Source organism: Sus scrofa, chromosome 3 (assembly GCF_054392235.1).
Source record: "Sus scrofa isolate SSC_HxYL_T2T_F1_AM1 chromosome 3, Sscrofa_HxYL_maternal_Yorkshire_Landrace_v2.0, whole genome shotgun sequence".
Lineage (NCBI taxonomy): Eukaryota > Metazoa > Chordata > Mammalia > Artiodactyla > Suidae > Sus > Sus scrofa.
The window spans coordinates 84,431,693-84,447,490 of record NC_139385.1 but is presented as its reverse complement, the minus strand read 5'-3'; the positions used below and the strand labels follow the sequence as shown (position 1 = coordinate 84,447,490).

General features: G+C 35.5%; 1 protein-coding gene across 26 annotated transcripts in view; it reads right to left on the bottom strand.

The window, feature by feature from the left end:
* Positions 1–413: 413 nt before the first annotated feature.
* Positions 414–15,798, bottom strand: part of TIA1 (TIA1 cytotoxic granule associated RNA binding protein) — a 33,725-nt gene continuing 18,340 nt past the window's right edge. For 9 of the 26 annotated variants that reach the window (XM_085018998.1, XM_021087399.2, XM_021087401.2 and 6 more), the window contains 8 exons: positions 15,303–15,390; positions 12,054–12,129; positions 6,578–6,686; positions 6,097–6,192; positions 5,898–5,982; positions 5,167–5,290; positions 4,175–4,320; positions 414–3,083 (listed from right to left, as the gene is read on the bottom strand). In XM_085018998.1, coding sequence (XP_084875124.1) covers positions 2,957–3,083; positions 4,175–4,320; positions 5,167–5,290; positions 5,898–5,982; positions 6,097–6,192; positions 6,578–6,686; positions 12,054–12,129; positions 15,303–15,390 — 851 coding nt within the window. In that variant the 3' untranslated portion in view covers positions 414–2,956. Of the gene's footprint in view, positions 3,084–4,174; positions 4,321–5,166; positions 5,291–5,897; positions 5,983–6,096; positions 6,193–6,444; positions 6,687–12,053; positions 12,130–12,840; positions 14,102–15,302; positions 15,391–15,798 lie in introns of those variants that run through there. The other 17 variants (XM_013996070.3, XM_085018992.1, XM_085019000.1 and 14 more) reach the window with 8 other exon arrangements.

Genomic DNA, 15,798 nt, shown 5'->3' with positions numbered 1-15,798 from the left:
CTAATTCAACTGTAACCTCAACAGCATTCTATAGCTCTTAGTAAACTCAAGTCTCTGTGTATGCAATCTAGTCCTTATCAACTGTCTTCTCAAAAGTAATACAACTCTAACACATGCAAAAGGAAGATGAGCAAGCACAGGAATGAAATAGCAGAAGAATAAAACCGGAACGTGAATCTCATTTTCAACAGGGAGGTAGTAGTATCAATAAGGAAAATGAGATCCTGATTTCATGATTTAAATTTATATCAATTCTTTGTGGTATTAAACAGTAACCCAATGCAAACCACGGTTTCTGGAATAAGATTAAAAAGAAAACTAACAAATACCTGAGTGAATACAACAACATGGCTAGACTAAAAAGAAAATAAAACCTCTCACACACAATAATCACTGCAAGAAGATCCCAAAGGTTATAGAAAACATAAAGGAACTTTAATATCCAAACAGTCAGGGCAAAGAATACTGGATTAATGACCCATTAAGTGCGAACCACTTCAGGTTCTTTACAGTACCAGATGTATTTTAAAGTAAAATCTGAATGCATATTGAAGAGAATGAAGCTATTTTTAAAACTTTAATTTCCTTACCTGATACTAATACCAGTATGACTTTTAGACTGTAAAATTTTTAAATGATTTGTCTTAACACTGAAAGCAAAACTAGCCATGTTCCTGCAATACAAATCTGTCAGTAGTAAACTTTTGAGTAATACTACTTTCTTCTCAAAAAGTAGACAATGTACTTTTTTGAATTGTGCAGCAAGAAAATATTGGCCAAAAAGAAGTGTTATTACTTGAATTAGTCAAAGTGAAAGAAAAACTATACTTTTGCTTATTCATGCCCAAATAATTTACCCTGCAGTCCATAAATGTATAGGACATAAAATATTTTTGAATAAGAGAAAAATAATGAAGGTCCTGAAATAGGAACACAAACTAGAAGAATCTAAAAAGAGCATCCTGTTATTTTATTTTTTTGAGTATTTGATTTAAGCTGCTTTTGGTTACATGCCCTAATCTGCAGAAGTTATCAGGGAAGTAAAAATTTCAAGTGTTTAAAAAATTTACTCATCTTCCATAAAGCAACTTTTAATGTATCAACACTTAAAAATACACAGTGACTTAATGAAACATTACTACGACTGCATAGAATTGAGCTCCAAAGAATTATACACTTATGAGCTGTCTTTCCTGGGCGCTGGTTTGTAGAATATTGGCTTAGAGACCAGCTTAGAGTCATTACGTGGAGGATACAGGCCAGGAAAGCCTTAAGATTCCACATGCCTTTTCTGTCCGTAAATAAAATGCTAGGAGCTCTCTGAAGGTCTTAAAAACAACCAAGTATCCAAATATGTGTACTGGGGACCCTTCACCTTTGTGAATCAAAGAAGAAGAGTTTGTGACTTTCATTGAAAATAAAACAAAAGCTTTCACAATTCTTAGAGACTCTGAAATGTACTAGAAATTTCAAAACTAGGACAATGCCATCAAAGATTAAACCTCTTAATGCTCGGAGTCACCCCAAAATAATAAAATTGGGAACTCCAGGAAAACAGGTACCAAAAGAATCAAAGTAATGATTGCACTGAGGATTCTCCTCTTTGAAGGCTGTTTAAGGAGGTAGGATTTTAAGGGTTTTTTGTTTGTTTGTTTGTTTATCTTTTGGCCTCTGAACATTTAAAAAATGCTTTGCCCGGCTGGTCATTCAGGCTAATTTTGGAGTTCACAACAAACCCCAAGCCTGACATAAGGATATTCTACAGTTTCACAGCTATCATTTGTACATATTAAAATCAAGCTGATTTACTCTTTTGGAGTAAGTATATCTAGAAAATGGCAAATTAATATATTCCTTTACATACAACTTTGTGTCTCAAAATTCTTGAAAAACAAGAGCAGATGACTTTGTATTCAAAGACTACCAAAGTGTGTATTTGATATTCACATGCAAACGAAACCTTATAAATCTGTGGACTCTGCATGATGCCTTTAAGGAGGAAATGACATACAAAGTTTACTAACTGTGCAAAATATTAAATTGCTAAAACATTTTACATAATGAAATAATACATGTTAATGTAGAATTTGACACATGAAATTAACAGGGGTTCATAAGAACTTATCACATGTCAGAGATTTTCTTTAGTAACAAATTTTTGTTTTTATATTTCCTGGTACATAGCGAAGTTTATCACAGAAGATAAAAACTCTTTTAAACAAATTCAACAGGGAATTCTTGAGGCACCTTCTCATATAAAACACAAGATGAATGCAATTATCAATCCATCTGAGAAAAGTTTTCAATCTAAATGAACATCATTTTTTTCCATTTAAGTATGTTACAGAACTTTAATAAGGCAAGACAAATTTGTGAAAAAATGTAGATACAAAAGTGATGTAAACTAATAATTTATATTTAAAAACCCCAGAGGGAAAACGGTGGAGATGGGACAGTTCAAACAAAGCCTTTTTCAAAAAAAAAAACCTAAAACACAATTGTGCATAAGCTGAAGATTACAACAAACTTCTAGACTCTGCACAGTTTTGGTTTTTCTTTTTTTTTTAACATCTTTATATTACATGTTTAAAATCATATCAGGAATGCAAACTAGAACTGCACGCTACTTCAGTGGAAAAAAGTTCAACATTGTGCAATTTTCTGCCTCAATTTTAAAAAAGTGGCAGCAATCCCTGCATTTGTATTTGAAACAAGGATCTGAGAAACTTTATCAAAAAAGGTAATGAAGGCAAAAATTGGCAGACATCCAGCATCTTGTTTCTCTTTAAAACAATGCGGATGATAAGTAATTTCATGATTAAAAAATGAATCTTTTAAATAAATACATTGTATCTGACATTTGCACTGACTGATTTGATAAATCTTTAAGTAAACAACAGCTCTACTACGCTCCCTGTAGCCTCAAGCCACTGGCTTTAGCTTCTAGAGTCCTCTTTCACTGGGTTTCATACCCTGCCACTCGATACCCTGCAGGCTGACTAGGCATCATGCTGCCATTCTGTCCTGGAGGTGGCTGTACTCCGTAATTTGGTCCCATCCACGGTGCAGAAGACTGTGTCTGACTGGTAGAGAATGTGAAAGAAGCAGAGGGGAGTGGAAACCCACTGATTAAAATAAAATGTAATGCCAAGAACAAATAACACAAACATGGGAAATATCCTTTTTCTTAAGCCTAAAGATAAGAATATTGTTATGCCAGGGAAAGCAAAGGCAAAAGCTTTTTTCTTTAAAAAAAATAGGCACTCTTTTAGCTTTAATTTGTACAGTTTAATTTTGTTATTTACTTAATTGCAGATAAGAAACTATCCTTTATAAACACTTATTCCCTTTGAAATTAGAAAAAAACCTCATCTCTACTCTCAGAAAACTGTCCATCTGGGGTTGAACATATGTTGGACAAGCCACTACCCTACCTGAGAGAAGCTTAGCATTTAGTATGCTATGGACTTGTGTTTATATTACTCAAAGAAGAAATTAAAGTAATTATTAGCATACGTAAGCTCATTAAATTTTTTTAATATTACAAGATTCTTTTTAAATAAAAACTGCAAAGTGTTTTAGTTTCCAGTTTGTTTTTCAGAATTTAAGTAGAACTGCGTAATTCACGAAGTTTAAAGCAGCTTCCATTGAACAATGTATGAATAAACCCTTCTGCACAGAGAAAAAATATAATGAATAAAGCAACTAGTATCAAAATAACTACATCCAAGAATGGCTAAGTGACCATTAGTCATATTAAGAAGCTTAACAACTGTTATTTTCTTACTGAAATATTCATTGATTCATTACTAAGGATCACCAAAATTCTTTTTTGTCTTTTTTTAGCGCTGCACCCGGCAGCATATGGAGGTTGCCAGGTAAGGGGTCGAATCAGAGCTGTAGCTGCTGACCTACACCACAGCTATAGCAACACCAGGTCGAACTGCATCTGTGACCTGCGTCCTCATGGATGCTAATCAGATTCGTTTCTGCTGAACCACAACGGGAACTCCCGGCATTACCAAAATTATTATAACTCCCTAAGTCTTTCAAAGACTATGCTTTAGACAGAGGGCCACATTACCTACTAATTACTTAAATTAATTACTCTTCCTTCCTAAGTTCTTGACATTTCCAAAGGCTAATAATAAAGGAAAAGAACAAATATGCTTACTTAAATCCCTGCTGGTTCCACGCCTGGCCATACATTCCATATGCAGGTACTTGCCAACCATTAGGCATATACTGGCCAATTTGCTGTGCATTTCCATACCACTGGCCCCACTGGCCATAAGCTTGTGGATATCCAATTTGATTCTGCTATTAAGTAAAATGATTTAACAGATAATTTAATATTATTTGACGTCATACATATATATATATAGTCTTAAAATAACACAATTACATAGTCATATCACATATTGCCATCTTTACAATTAAAATTATGGGGTAAACAAGAGTTTATAAAGTAAATGAAATGCTAAAAAAAAAGTGAGATTATAGTGCTTTAACTCTACACTAATGCTCTAAATGGCATAGTCTTTGTAAGACATCAGGCAATGCCCTAGTAATAAATATTAAAATCAGTATAATGTTTAAATGTTTTGTAAACTATCCATAATGACTGTTTATTTTAGATAGGAAAGATATAAAGATTATTTATGCCTATATTCAGTTTATTTAAGAAACTTAATTAGTTTTCTTACTCCTATCTTGGTGCTCTATTTAAAATTTCCTCACAGAAACTTTTGTGGGATCAAGTTTGAACCATTAAAGCTGCCTGGAAAAACAAAGGCAGCAAAATCTGGAAAAAAATGCTAAGATACAAATACCTTTATAGCTTTTATTTCAACTGAATCAAGCATGCTTGTGAGTTCTCCAAATAGTATGTGAAGAAATACACCAAGTATTAGAAAAAATTTAACACCCTGTTAAGTTTGTCAGAGCATTTAAAAATCCATTGTGCGAGCATGAGTCACCTGAGGCGGTCACATTCATCATGTCACCGCTGCAATCCATGAACCACCACTCTAGAACTATAATACATGTAGGAAGAGCCCTTACAGTCTATCTAATGCTAGAAACATTAACAAGGATTATCAACAATTTCATTTAAAAATACCTCTTAGCCCAGCAATTACTTTACGAAGTCCAGAACCCTCTCACCTGTTGCACGGGATTTATCATATCAAGAGTTTCTTTGCCCCAGTAACATTTCACAACATGGCCTTCAATGGTAGTTCCATTAACAGAAACAATTGCATGTGCTGCACTTTCATGGGAATTGAACCTGTTGAAAATGATATTAAAAATTAAAGTGTTTAAAATACATGAATAAAACCTATTTTTAAAAATCAAAATGAGGTAAAACATAAAACAGGCAGTTCATATTAAAAAATCAATACAATGGTATGTTTTTGTTTTTACAAAGATCTTGTAGTTCTGAAGAAACTTCTTTTAGTAGAGAATGTTTTATTTTATGTGTTGGAAGGAGGGAGCTATTTAAAAAGTGGCAAATATGATAAATACTACAGAAATTTCCTTTCTTTTGGCTTTTTTAGGGCCATGCCTGCTGCATATGGAAGTTCTCAGGCTAGGGGTCAAATTGGAGCTACAGCTGCTGGCCTTCGCCACAGCCACAAAAACACAGGGTCCAAGCTGCATCTGTGACCTACACTACCGCTCACAGCAGAGCCGCCGGATTCTTAACCCAGAGTGAGGCCAGGGATCCAACCTGCATCCTCAGGGATATTAGTTGGGTTCATTACCACTGAGCCACAATTGCAACTCCACAATTTCTATTTCTTTATAACCAAAGCAAATTTTAAAGAAAACCACTAAGTGTTCAAAAATGATTCAGGGGGAAAAGTTTTTTAAACTTTAAAAACTATCCCTACCGGACAAATGAATATCCTTTATCTGGAAAGACTCGAATTTCCATTATTTGTCCAAATGGTGAAAAAGTCTGACGCATTAGTTGTTCTGTTAGACAAAAACCAAGAACAAACCACACAAAGTTATATTAATTGCTACAAATACTAAGCCTTACAGTTTAAAAGTTAATCTCAAGATGCCACATAGGTAAAGCCCCCATACCTGTTAGCCCAGAAGTGACACCTCCACAGTATACGGTACAGTTGCTTGGACTAGACTGATTTACAACCTCATCATATGATAGCTGTTTGGTGTTTGCTGCAGAAGCAAAGTTTAATGTTTTAATTCACTAAATTAAAATGTTCAGAAAGAAGAAAGCAACATTAACTACACTAATATAACAGTAATTTTATTTTGATCAAAATGCTTATTTAATACATATTACATTTGATTGAGGATTAAACCACCCCAAAGAATGTCTAAAAAATTACTTAGTATTCTCTATTTAATAGGAGACTTGACAAGAGATATAATTTATTATTTATAATTACAAAAATGAAAACTAAGTACATTTTTGAACAGTAGTCTTGATTTGCTTCTCATCTATTTCTGCAATAAGTCTCCGGGAACAGCTCTAACATTTAAAATCTAGTGTATTTTCCTCCAAAATTCCACATTTCCTTTTCTTCTCCAATACACCTACACTCATATGTACTCTTTGGAGCTGGAGGCTTTCGAGTTGCCCAGTTAGTTCTGATTTGTCTTCCACCAAGCCACTGGCCACCCATCTGTTGAATGGCGTTTTCGGCATCCTGTTTCACACATTAGAAACGACAAAGAAGCCACTATTAGCTGATGTTAAACAATTGTTAGCAATAGAGAAATCTCATAGCTGCTTTTCACAAATGATTTCCGAATGAAAGTGCTTTATGAAATACACAGTGTATTACAGCTTCCCAAAATGCAACGGCACTTTTTTTTTTCGCTTTTTAGGGCCACACCCACCCACATCCTCATGGATACTAGTTGGGCTCGTCACCCACTGAGCCACAACAGGAAATCCCCAAAATTCTATTTTTTTATTCAAAATTCAAGTTGTGTTCATTTTTACAATTTTTTATATTATTTTATTATTATTTTTGGTCTTTTGTCCTTTTAGGGTTGCACCCGTGGCATATGGAGGTTCCCAGGCTCAAGGCTGAATCAGAGCTACAGCTGCTGGCCTAAGTCACAGCCACAGCAACACGGATCTGAGCCACATCTTCGACCTACACCACAGCTCATGGAAATGCCAGATCCTTAACCCACTGAGCAAGGCCAGGGACTGAATCCACAACCTCATGGTTCCTAGTTGGATTCATTTCTGATGCCCCACAACGGGAACTCCTGCAGTGGTACTTTTAACTGCTCAGACTACTACAGATGAAAATCTCACTTTTTACAATCTAGCAAGCTTTTAATGGTTTCTCATTTATCTTACAAGTAAATATTGAATAGCTATCATATTCTAGACAGCAGGTTAAGTGCCAGGGAACGTTGGTCAATAAGGTAGACATGGTTTCTGCTGCCATGGAGCTTACATCCTTTCAGGGGACAAGTAGTAACAAATGCCATGATAGAAAAAAAATGCTGAGAGAGAACAGCCCATGCTGAGATATGAGCATGGGGATCTACTTTAGACAGCATGATTAGGGAAGTCTCTCTGAAATGACATTTAAGCTGAAACTGAGAGAATGGGAGCTAGAAAAGTTAAAACACCAGAGTGTTTCTGGGAGAGGGAAAGGCATTGCAAAGTGTGTTAAGGCAGGAAAGAGTTTAGTACGCAACTAAAAGAAGCATGTGAAAGATGACTAGCTTCAACGGAATCTAGTGTGCAAAAAGGAAAAGTTTTAGAGGGAAAAATGAAAAGTTTAAGGTACCAGAATATCATGACCCGATTTAAGAAAGCCATTCTTAGTGTTAGGAGGAAATGGTTGGGGAGACAGGTAGTACAAGGAGAAAGATACTTTATAAGATTAATACAATATCCAGATTTTTCAAAATGTTGGTGGCCAGGACTAGTAGAGTAGCAGCAGACATAATCTAAAGGAAGAGTCAAAAGAACTGGGGGGAGCAGGAGCTGTGTATAGTAAGTAAAGGGGAGGAATCAAAGATAACTCTTAGTTATCTTTGGGCAGTAGGGAAGATAGTGCTAGGATTCATGAAAATGGGAAGCCTGGGAAGGAGGACAGGAACAGGTTTGAAATAAAGACCTCCATTTAAGACACATTAGTTTGAGATGTCTGTAAGACATTTATTTATTTATTTATTTATTTATTTTTTGCTATTTCTTGGGCCGCTCCCGCGGCATATGGAGGTTCCCAGGCTAGGGGTCTAATCGGAGCTGTAGCCACCGGCCTACGCCAGAGCCACAGCAACGCGGGATCCGAGCTGTGTCGGCAACCTACACCACAGCTCACGGCAACGCCAGATGGGTCGTTAACCCACTGAGCAAGGGCAGGGACCGAACCCCCAACCTCATGGTTCCTAGTCAGATTCGTTAACCACTGCACCACGACGGGAACTCCCTGTAAGACATTTAAAAGAAGCTCATTTGTTGGTAAGTGTGAAGAAAACCAAGCTGGTGATATAAAATTCAGAGTCATGAAGAATGACTATAGAGAAAGGACAGCATCCTAGAATAGAGCCCTGAAAAAAAGCAAACTCTGAAAACTGGGTAAAGAAGAAATCAATAGCTAAGGTGACTAAGAAGGAATAGCCAGTTGTGAAGGAAGAAATCCACAAAAATGTCCTGTCACAGAGCCAAGCAAGCAGAAGTCAAGAGGTGAACTTGAAAAGAGTAGTGTTGGTAGAGACTAATAACAAAAGCCATCTTAGAGTGGACTGAAAAGAAAATGGTGTTCAGCTTTGGTCCTCATGTGTCAAATGTGGGCTTAACCTAGCACAAAAGAACAGGAAAATCCAAGGCTAAAAGCTATGCTTTTTTTTTTTCTGCCCAATGCTTGCAGAAGTTTCAGGGTCAGGGATACAACTCACACCACAGCTATAACCAGAGAGCTACAGCAGCTGACAAGGCCGGATCACTAACCCACTGAGTGATGAGGGAATTCCTAAAAGCCCATTTTGAGACACACATAAAGAAAATGTATATTCTTTTTTTTTTTTTTTTTCATTTTGCTTTTTAGGGCTGCACACGAGGTATATGGAGGTTTCCAGGCTAGCGGTCTAATGAGAGCTACAGCTGCCGCCTACACCACAGCCACAGCAATGCCAGATCTGAGCCACGTCTGTACCCTACACCAGAGCTCATGGCAACACCAGATCCTTAACCCACTGAGCAAGGCCAGGGATCAAACTTGTGTCCTCATGGATACCAGTCAGATTCATTTCCACAGAGCCATGTCATGACAGAAACTCTCTCTCTTTTTTAACTTTTTTTTCTTTTGGCTGTGCCTGAGGCATGCACAAGTTCTCAGGCCTGGTGTTGAACCTGTGCCACAGCAGTGACAACATCAGGTTCTTAACTGCTAGGTCACCAGGGAACTCCCTACCTTACTTTCTTAGAAGACATTTTTCATTTCCTGAGAGGAAGACTACAGCTATACTGCATAGCACATTTAAACAATCTGATTGCAAGATTATGATGTTACTATGCAACAGGTGACACAGAATTACAATGTATTCTATCTTCTTTTGCCTTAACTTACAAGCATGTAAATATATGTAGGGCAGGTTTTTTATTTAAAAGTAAACTTTAGGCAAAATGGTTGTAAGCTGTTATGGCAAATATCTGGATAGTAAGAGTTCACAGGAAGGAATAACTAGACATTAGTTTCAATGTAGGCAGACACAGAAACTAGAAAACTAAGACAATTTGACACTATTTGGCATAACTGCAAACACAAATTTTTTTTCTTTCTGTTTACAATTGCACCTGAGACATGGTAGTTCCCAGGTCAGGGAATCGGAGTTACAGCTACCAGCCTACGCCACAGCAACACGGAATCCGAGCTGCGTCTGCGACCTATACCACAGCTCACGGCAACGCCAGATCCTGAGGGAGGCCAGGGATCGAACCCGTGTCCTCATGGATACTAGCTGGGTTTGTTACCGCCGAGTCACAAAAGGAACTCCTTAGAAGGAACTAGCACAATAAATGATGCTCATAAATTTGATCCTCAATCATCGATACAATAAAATATCTACTTCAAATACTCCATTTACTAAATTAAGAAAATCCTTTCTAAAACACATTTCACATCATCAAAAAATTTGAATGGCTCATTCTAAGACATTCTAACAGAGAAAGTATGACATTTTTGTACTTACCATTGGCAAACAATAGTAGAGGCAATATAATAAAATTTAAGGTCCATGTAACCTTAGCGTATACTCCAAATTAGTGCATATAAACTCTCCCACCATCCACCCCTATATTTTTAGAAATGTGATATCTCGGGAGTTTCCATTGTGGTGCAGTGGTTAACAAATCCAACTAGGAACCATGAGGTTGTGGGTTCGATCCCTGGCTTTGCTCAGTTGGTTAAGGATCCGGTGTTGCCGTGAGCTGTGGTGTAGGTCGCAGATGTGGCTTGGATCCCGTGTGGCTGTGGCTGTGGCATAGGCCAATGGCTACAGCTCCAATTAGACCCCTGGCCTGGGAACCTCCATGTGCCGCAGGAGTGGCCCTAGAAAAGGCAAAAAAAAAAAGAAATGTGTTATCTCTGCATTTAATTGGTCTGGAACCTTGAGTTATCACACTAAAAACATTAAATTACTTATTTGAATTTGTAATATATTTACAGGTTCAAACTTCTAACAGTATAATACAGTGAGAAGGTTCTTGCTCTTCCTACTGTGCATCTGCCTAATTCTCATTACTCTTCAACAGGTTTACTGTTTATCTCTGCAGAGGGAAAAGAAAATACACACACACACATACACGCATTTGCTCGCACATCATATCTCCCTTCTTTTTTATATAAATGAGTGGTTTTTTTTGTTTGTTTGTCTTTTTAGGTCTCCATCCAGGGCACACGGAAGTTTCCAGGTTCCCAGGCTAGTGGTCAAATTGGAGCTGTAGCTGCTGGCCTATGCCACAGCCACAGCAACACTCTTATCTGGATCCGAGCTGCATCTACAACCTACACTGCAGCTCATGGCAACGCCGGATCCTTAACCTACTGAGCAGGGCCAGGGATCAAACCCGAGTCCTCAAGGAGTCAGGTTCATTACTGCTGAGCCACCATGGGAACTCCACAGATGAACTTTTTCAACTGACAATACAACATGGTAATCTTTCCACAATCAGTGCTTACATAAATTCTGCCTAAAAACAATACAGTATTACACAGTATGAAAATTTTATTTGGCTGTCACACTAAATATGAGCCTTTTCCTTCTTTATACCCTACTCTCACCTCTCATTTGACAAACTGTGCTATCCTTTTTTCTGCAAAATCCAAAAACTTCAAGTCCATGCAAAATAGTGTTCAGTAATGTTTGTTGAATGAAAGAAATGATGAAAATTTTAAAATACATTCATATACAATTTTAAAAAAGTCCCCACCCACTGCAACATTTTATTAGCTATTTTTAAATTATGATGGGAATATAAAACAGGGAGACAATGAATTAAATACATAAATGAGATATTCAATATCTACCTTTGGCTAATGATTGATCGATTGATTGATTTATGTCTTTTTAGGGCCTCACTCACGGCATATGGAGGTTCCCAGGCTAGGGGTCTAATTAGAGCTGTTGCTGCTGGCCTGTGCCAGAGCCACAGCAGCACCCAATCTGAGCCACATCTGTGACCTACACCACAGCTCACGGCAACGCCAGATCCTTAACCCACTGAGCAAGGCCAGGGATCGAACCCGCAACCTCATGGTTCCTAGTTGGATTCGTTAACCACTGCGCCACAACGGGAACTCCATAAACACCTTCTATTTCTATATTCTGAGAGCATTCTAGCAGTATCTTACATGCATTAAGTGCTAAATAAATGTTGACTAAATGACCAAACAGGAGAAAGAATATCCTTTAGTAAGGGTATTAATTATCAGTGAAATGAATACATGGCAGATGAGAGAAATGATTAATAATTGAAACTACATGAGTATTTTTATTCTTTACTCTTAAAGCACCGCACATGCACTTTTTATTGAGCTCACCCATTTGTTGAAAAAGGAGACAAAGCCATATCCCTTAGACTTTCCTGTTGCCATGTCTTTTACCACTCGGGCATCTCTGAAATCAGAAACAATCAGAAGTTTAGGTTTGCAAACTCCCCTTTGGATAGCAAGTGAGAATTTCATACACAACTCATTTTCATGTTTCATCTCCATTAAAATGAACCTTAAATGCAAATTCACCTTTTATTCTATAAAATTTATCATGTATTAGCAAATGAGGCTTAATTTTATAAACATGCAAATCAATAACTTCTTATATATATGTATATACATTGTACAGAAATTGCCTCCCACTTCAAGAAGTTTTAAATTTTTTAATATTAAGCATGGTAAAAGCAGCTATTCACATGAATTACTCAACCTCTTATAGGGTTCACAGGCACACTAAATGAATGGCTTTCTTTAACCATGCAACTTATAATTTGCTATTTGACACCATAAGCTGCCTAATCATTAAAAAATTAAAATAGAAAACTGGAAACTAAAAGAATGAAAAAGTTGTATTATCCCTAAATTAATTAAAGTATTTCATTCTCTCAAGATCATTTCACACCCCCCTTTTGGACTATGGGTAAATTCTGAGAACTTGACATTTTCAGAAATGTTAAATCATTGGAGAAAAATACTAGATACACACTTTAGTTTTAAACTATATAAGAAAAGATTTTATACTGAATTCTAAAATAGCAATCATGTAAAACTGATTGGAAACTACAAGATATAAAGCAAAATTTTAAAAAGTCAGAAAGTAAAAAAGCACGCCAACATTTATCCACTGTGAACCGTAGCTTGTAGTTAGCCAGGGCAATTCTGTCCATTCTTCAGAGATACTCTGCAAAATAACCAGAGCCCTATTATTTGAGATTGAGTAAAAATCCCAGCCATGATAGCTAAAACTCCATACCTCAAAAAATTGGACTCAAATTGTGCTTCACAGGCAATCTGCTTTTAAGTTAGCCAGGTATGTCACAATGCTTGTTCTCTCAGGACACATGAACAAAACAGGCACTTTCACAACAAAAACCCAAGTCAGAAAGCCATGCATTATAATTTTATATTAAAGTATACATAAGCATATTTTGATCAATTTAGGAGTGATTTATTAAGTGTTTAGGGTCAAAATGACAAAGAAGTGATGGTGAAAAGGGAAAACTAATGCAAGTCACTTCTCAATATGTAAAAATACTTAAAATTATCTATATGGTACACATGCATTTAATTTGTAGCTGATTCACTACTATAAGCAAAATTTATTAAGACTATCCTAAAACTCAAGGAACAGGAAAAATTTAAACTGTGTAAATTAGGGAAAGTAAGGAATGTGTTTTGTATACTAATATTTTAATAGGCCAATATTTACTACATCTTTTAAAAATCAAGCACTGCTGTAGGATCTCTACAGAGAATATCTATCACAAGAACCTTTCAATATATATAGTTATCAACTTAACTCCTTTAACTTAAAAAAAAAAATCAGGAAATGATGCTACTAACTAAAAATGGTTCTTTCAAATTTAGAAACACTGACTCCAACTCTGGGTAGCCTAAAGCTTAGATATTACCTTGACTGAAAATTGTAAAACTTAAAGACAGGCCTTAGCAAGAAAAAAATAATATATACATCAATAATCACAGCTGACTCTAGGAAAACCTACAGATTGTAATTATGATACCAACATATTTAACAAAAAGAAATTGTTGATCCATGATTAAAAAATAATGAAATTACTGAAATTTAAATGTCATTTAACTTAAACTCACCAATCATTAGACATCCTTTATCTAATCCCAAACTAAAATTACCATGCTTTCAAAAAAGCTACTTCAATCAAATAAAAACACATAATAAAATGGCATTTAATCTGTTAAAATGTTAGAAATGCTTTTCTTTTTAAAGTTAAATTTCAGGAAATGTTAGCCTTGAAATATATTTAATTCTTACTTATTTCTGAAAGGATTCTCTAAGGAAGAAGCAGCCAAGATCTAGATCAGAGTTCTTTAATCCTTTTTATGGTCCTGTGACTACTCTGAAAATAGGATAAAACTTAAAAATATACTCCACACCAAAAGGAAAAGAAACACAAAATTTTGCATAGAGATTTACAGAGCCTTTGAGAAGCCAAAGGTTAAGACCTTACACTTTAGCTATTTGAACGCAAGCTAACCATCATCAAAATCCTAAAACAGATTAAAAGGAACAATCAAGAAATCAGAATTTGAATTTCCTAAAGTCAGTTCTCACAAAGAAAAGCGTCACCTAACAGAAGAGCCCATTTATAAACCCTAATTGTGTGACTGCCTTTACAGCTGGCCCCTTACTTATAGTAATTCCTTGGTCACTAAGCATTTTCATCCTCCTACCAATGAACTACAACTCTTCAAATGAAAAAACTCCCAAAATTCAACATCAATACTACCAGCATTTACATTCCACTCTCCTCACCTCCTCATCAAACCAAACCAAAGCTAGTGTTTCCTTTTTGTCCCTACTCTTCTAGCTGGAACAACAATAATAAAGCAACCAGAAATCCTAAAAAATTTGTTTTCTAAATTCAACAATTACTTCTAAAAAAGTACAATGATCAACTTACTATTCTTATTCTACTATATGGCACGCTTTTCCAAATATTAAAGTTCTTTTATGATGAATGCTACCCTGAGTGACCTATTTATAAAAGGTCTAACCTGTATAATTAATAACAAGTGCAAGCAAGACAGTGCTTCACAAAATACTAAAAGGCATTATTATTAACAGCAGCAAAACAACAAAAACGTAGATATCTGGGAATTCACATTTAGTAAAATGCTTTTTAGGTTGAATTGTTAAGGTTTCTTTTTGTTAAAATATATTAATAGAAAATGCATGGTATCATAGAATTGCAAAAGGGTCTAAATTCCTTAGTCACAGCTCAAGTTTACTAAAGATTATGACCAAGCTAGCAAGACACTCATATCAGAAACTGTATGCACAATAGCACATCTATCTCCTAAACACTAATGCTAACTGAAAAAGTTTTAAGATAACTGAAGAACAAAGATTTATTTATCAATGGGAAAATAACTTTTGGCTGTTAACTGCTTGAATAGTCTCTAAACAATACATCTGTTCAAATCAACACTACATTTAGGTATTAAAACTAGGGTCCAAAATTCACAACTGATTTTCAAATTACTTCTATGTAAGATTGTTTCTAATTAAAAGTATTTTAAATTTATCTTGTTACTTACGATATTCTTCCAAATGGTGCAAAAGCAGCTTTTATATCTTCAGTTGTAATTTCTGGACTGAGATCACCAACAAAGACATGGAAATGATCTTATAAGGGGAAGGAAGGGGAAGTGAAAAGAAAAAAAAAATTTTAGAATTGAAAAAAATGCTAAAATCTATTCAATAAAATATTCTTAAAATAATTTATGGATTATAGTAAAGTATAAGTAAACACTATCCTATATCTAGACAAATCCTATCAGTTTTGAAACATAATGAATCAAGGTAACAATACAGGAAAGATTTTCCTCAAGACTGATAATATCTAATGGGAAACTGACAGTTACACTTCTACTTCAGCCAATTAATATTACTGACCTAGGAAAATAAACTAATTATAACAAGCTTTGCAAAAAAAGAAAATATATAAATGACATAATTACCATTCTAAGAGTAATTATTTACATGTATTCAGTTTACCACTATATGATATCTTTACAAATTAAAATAGTGGTA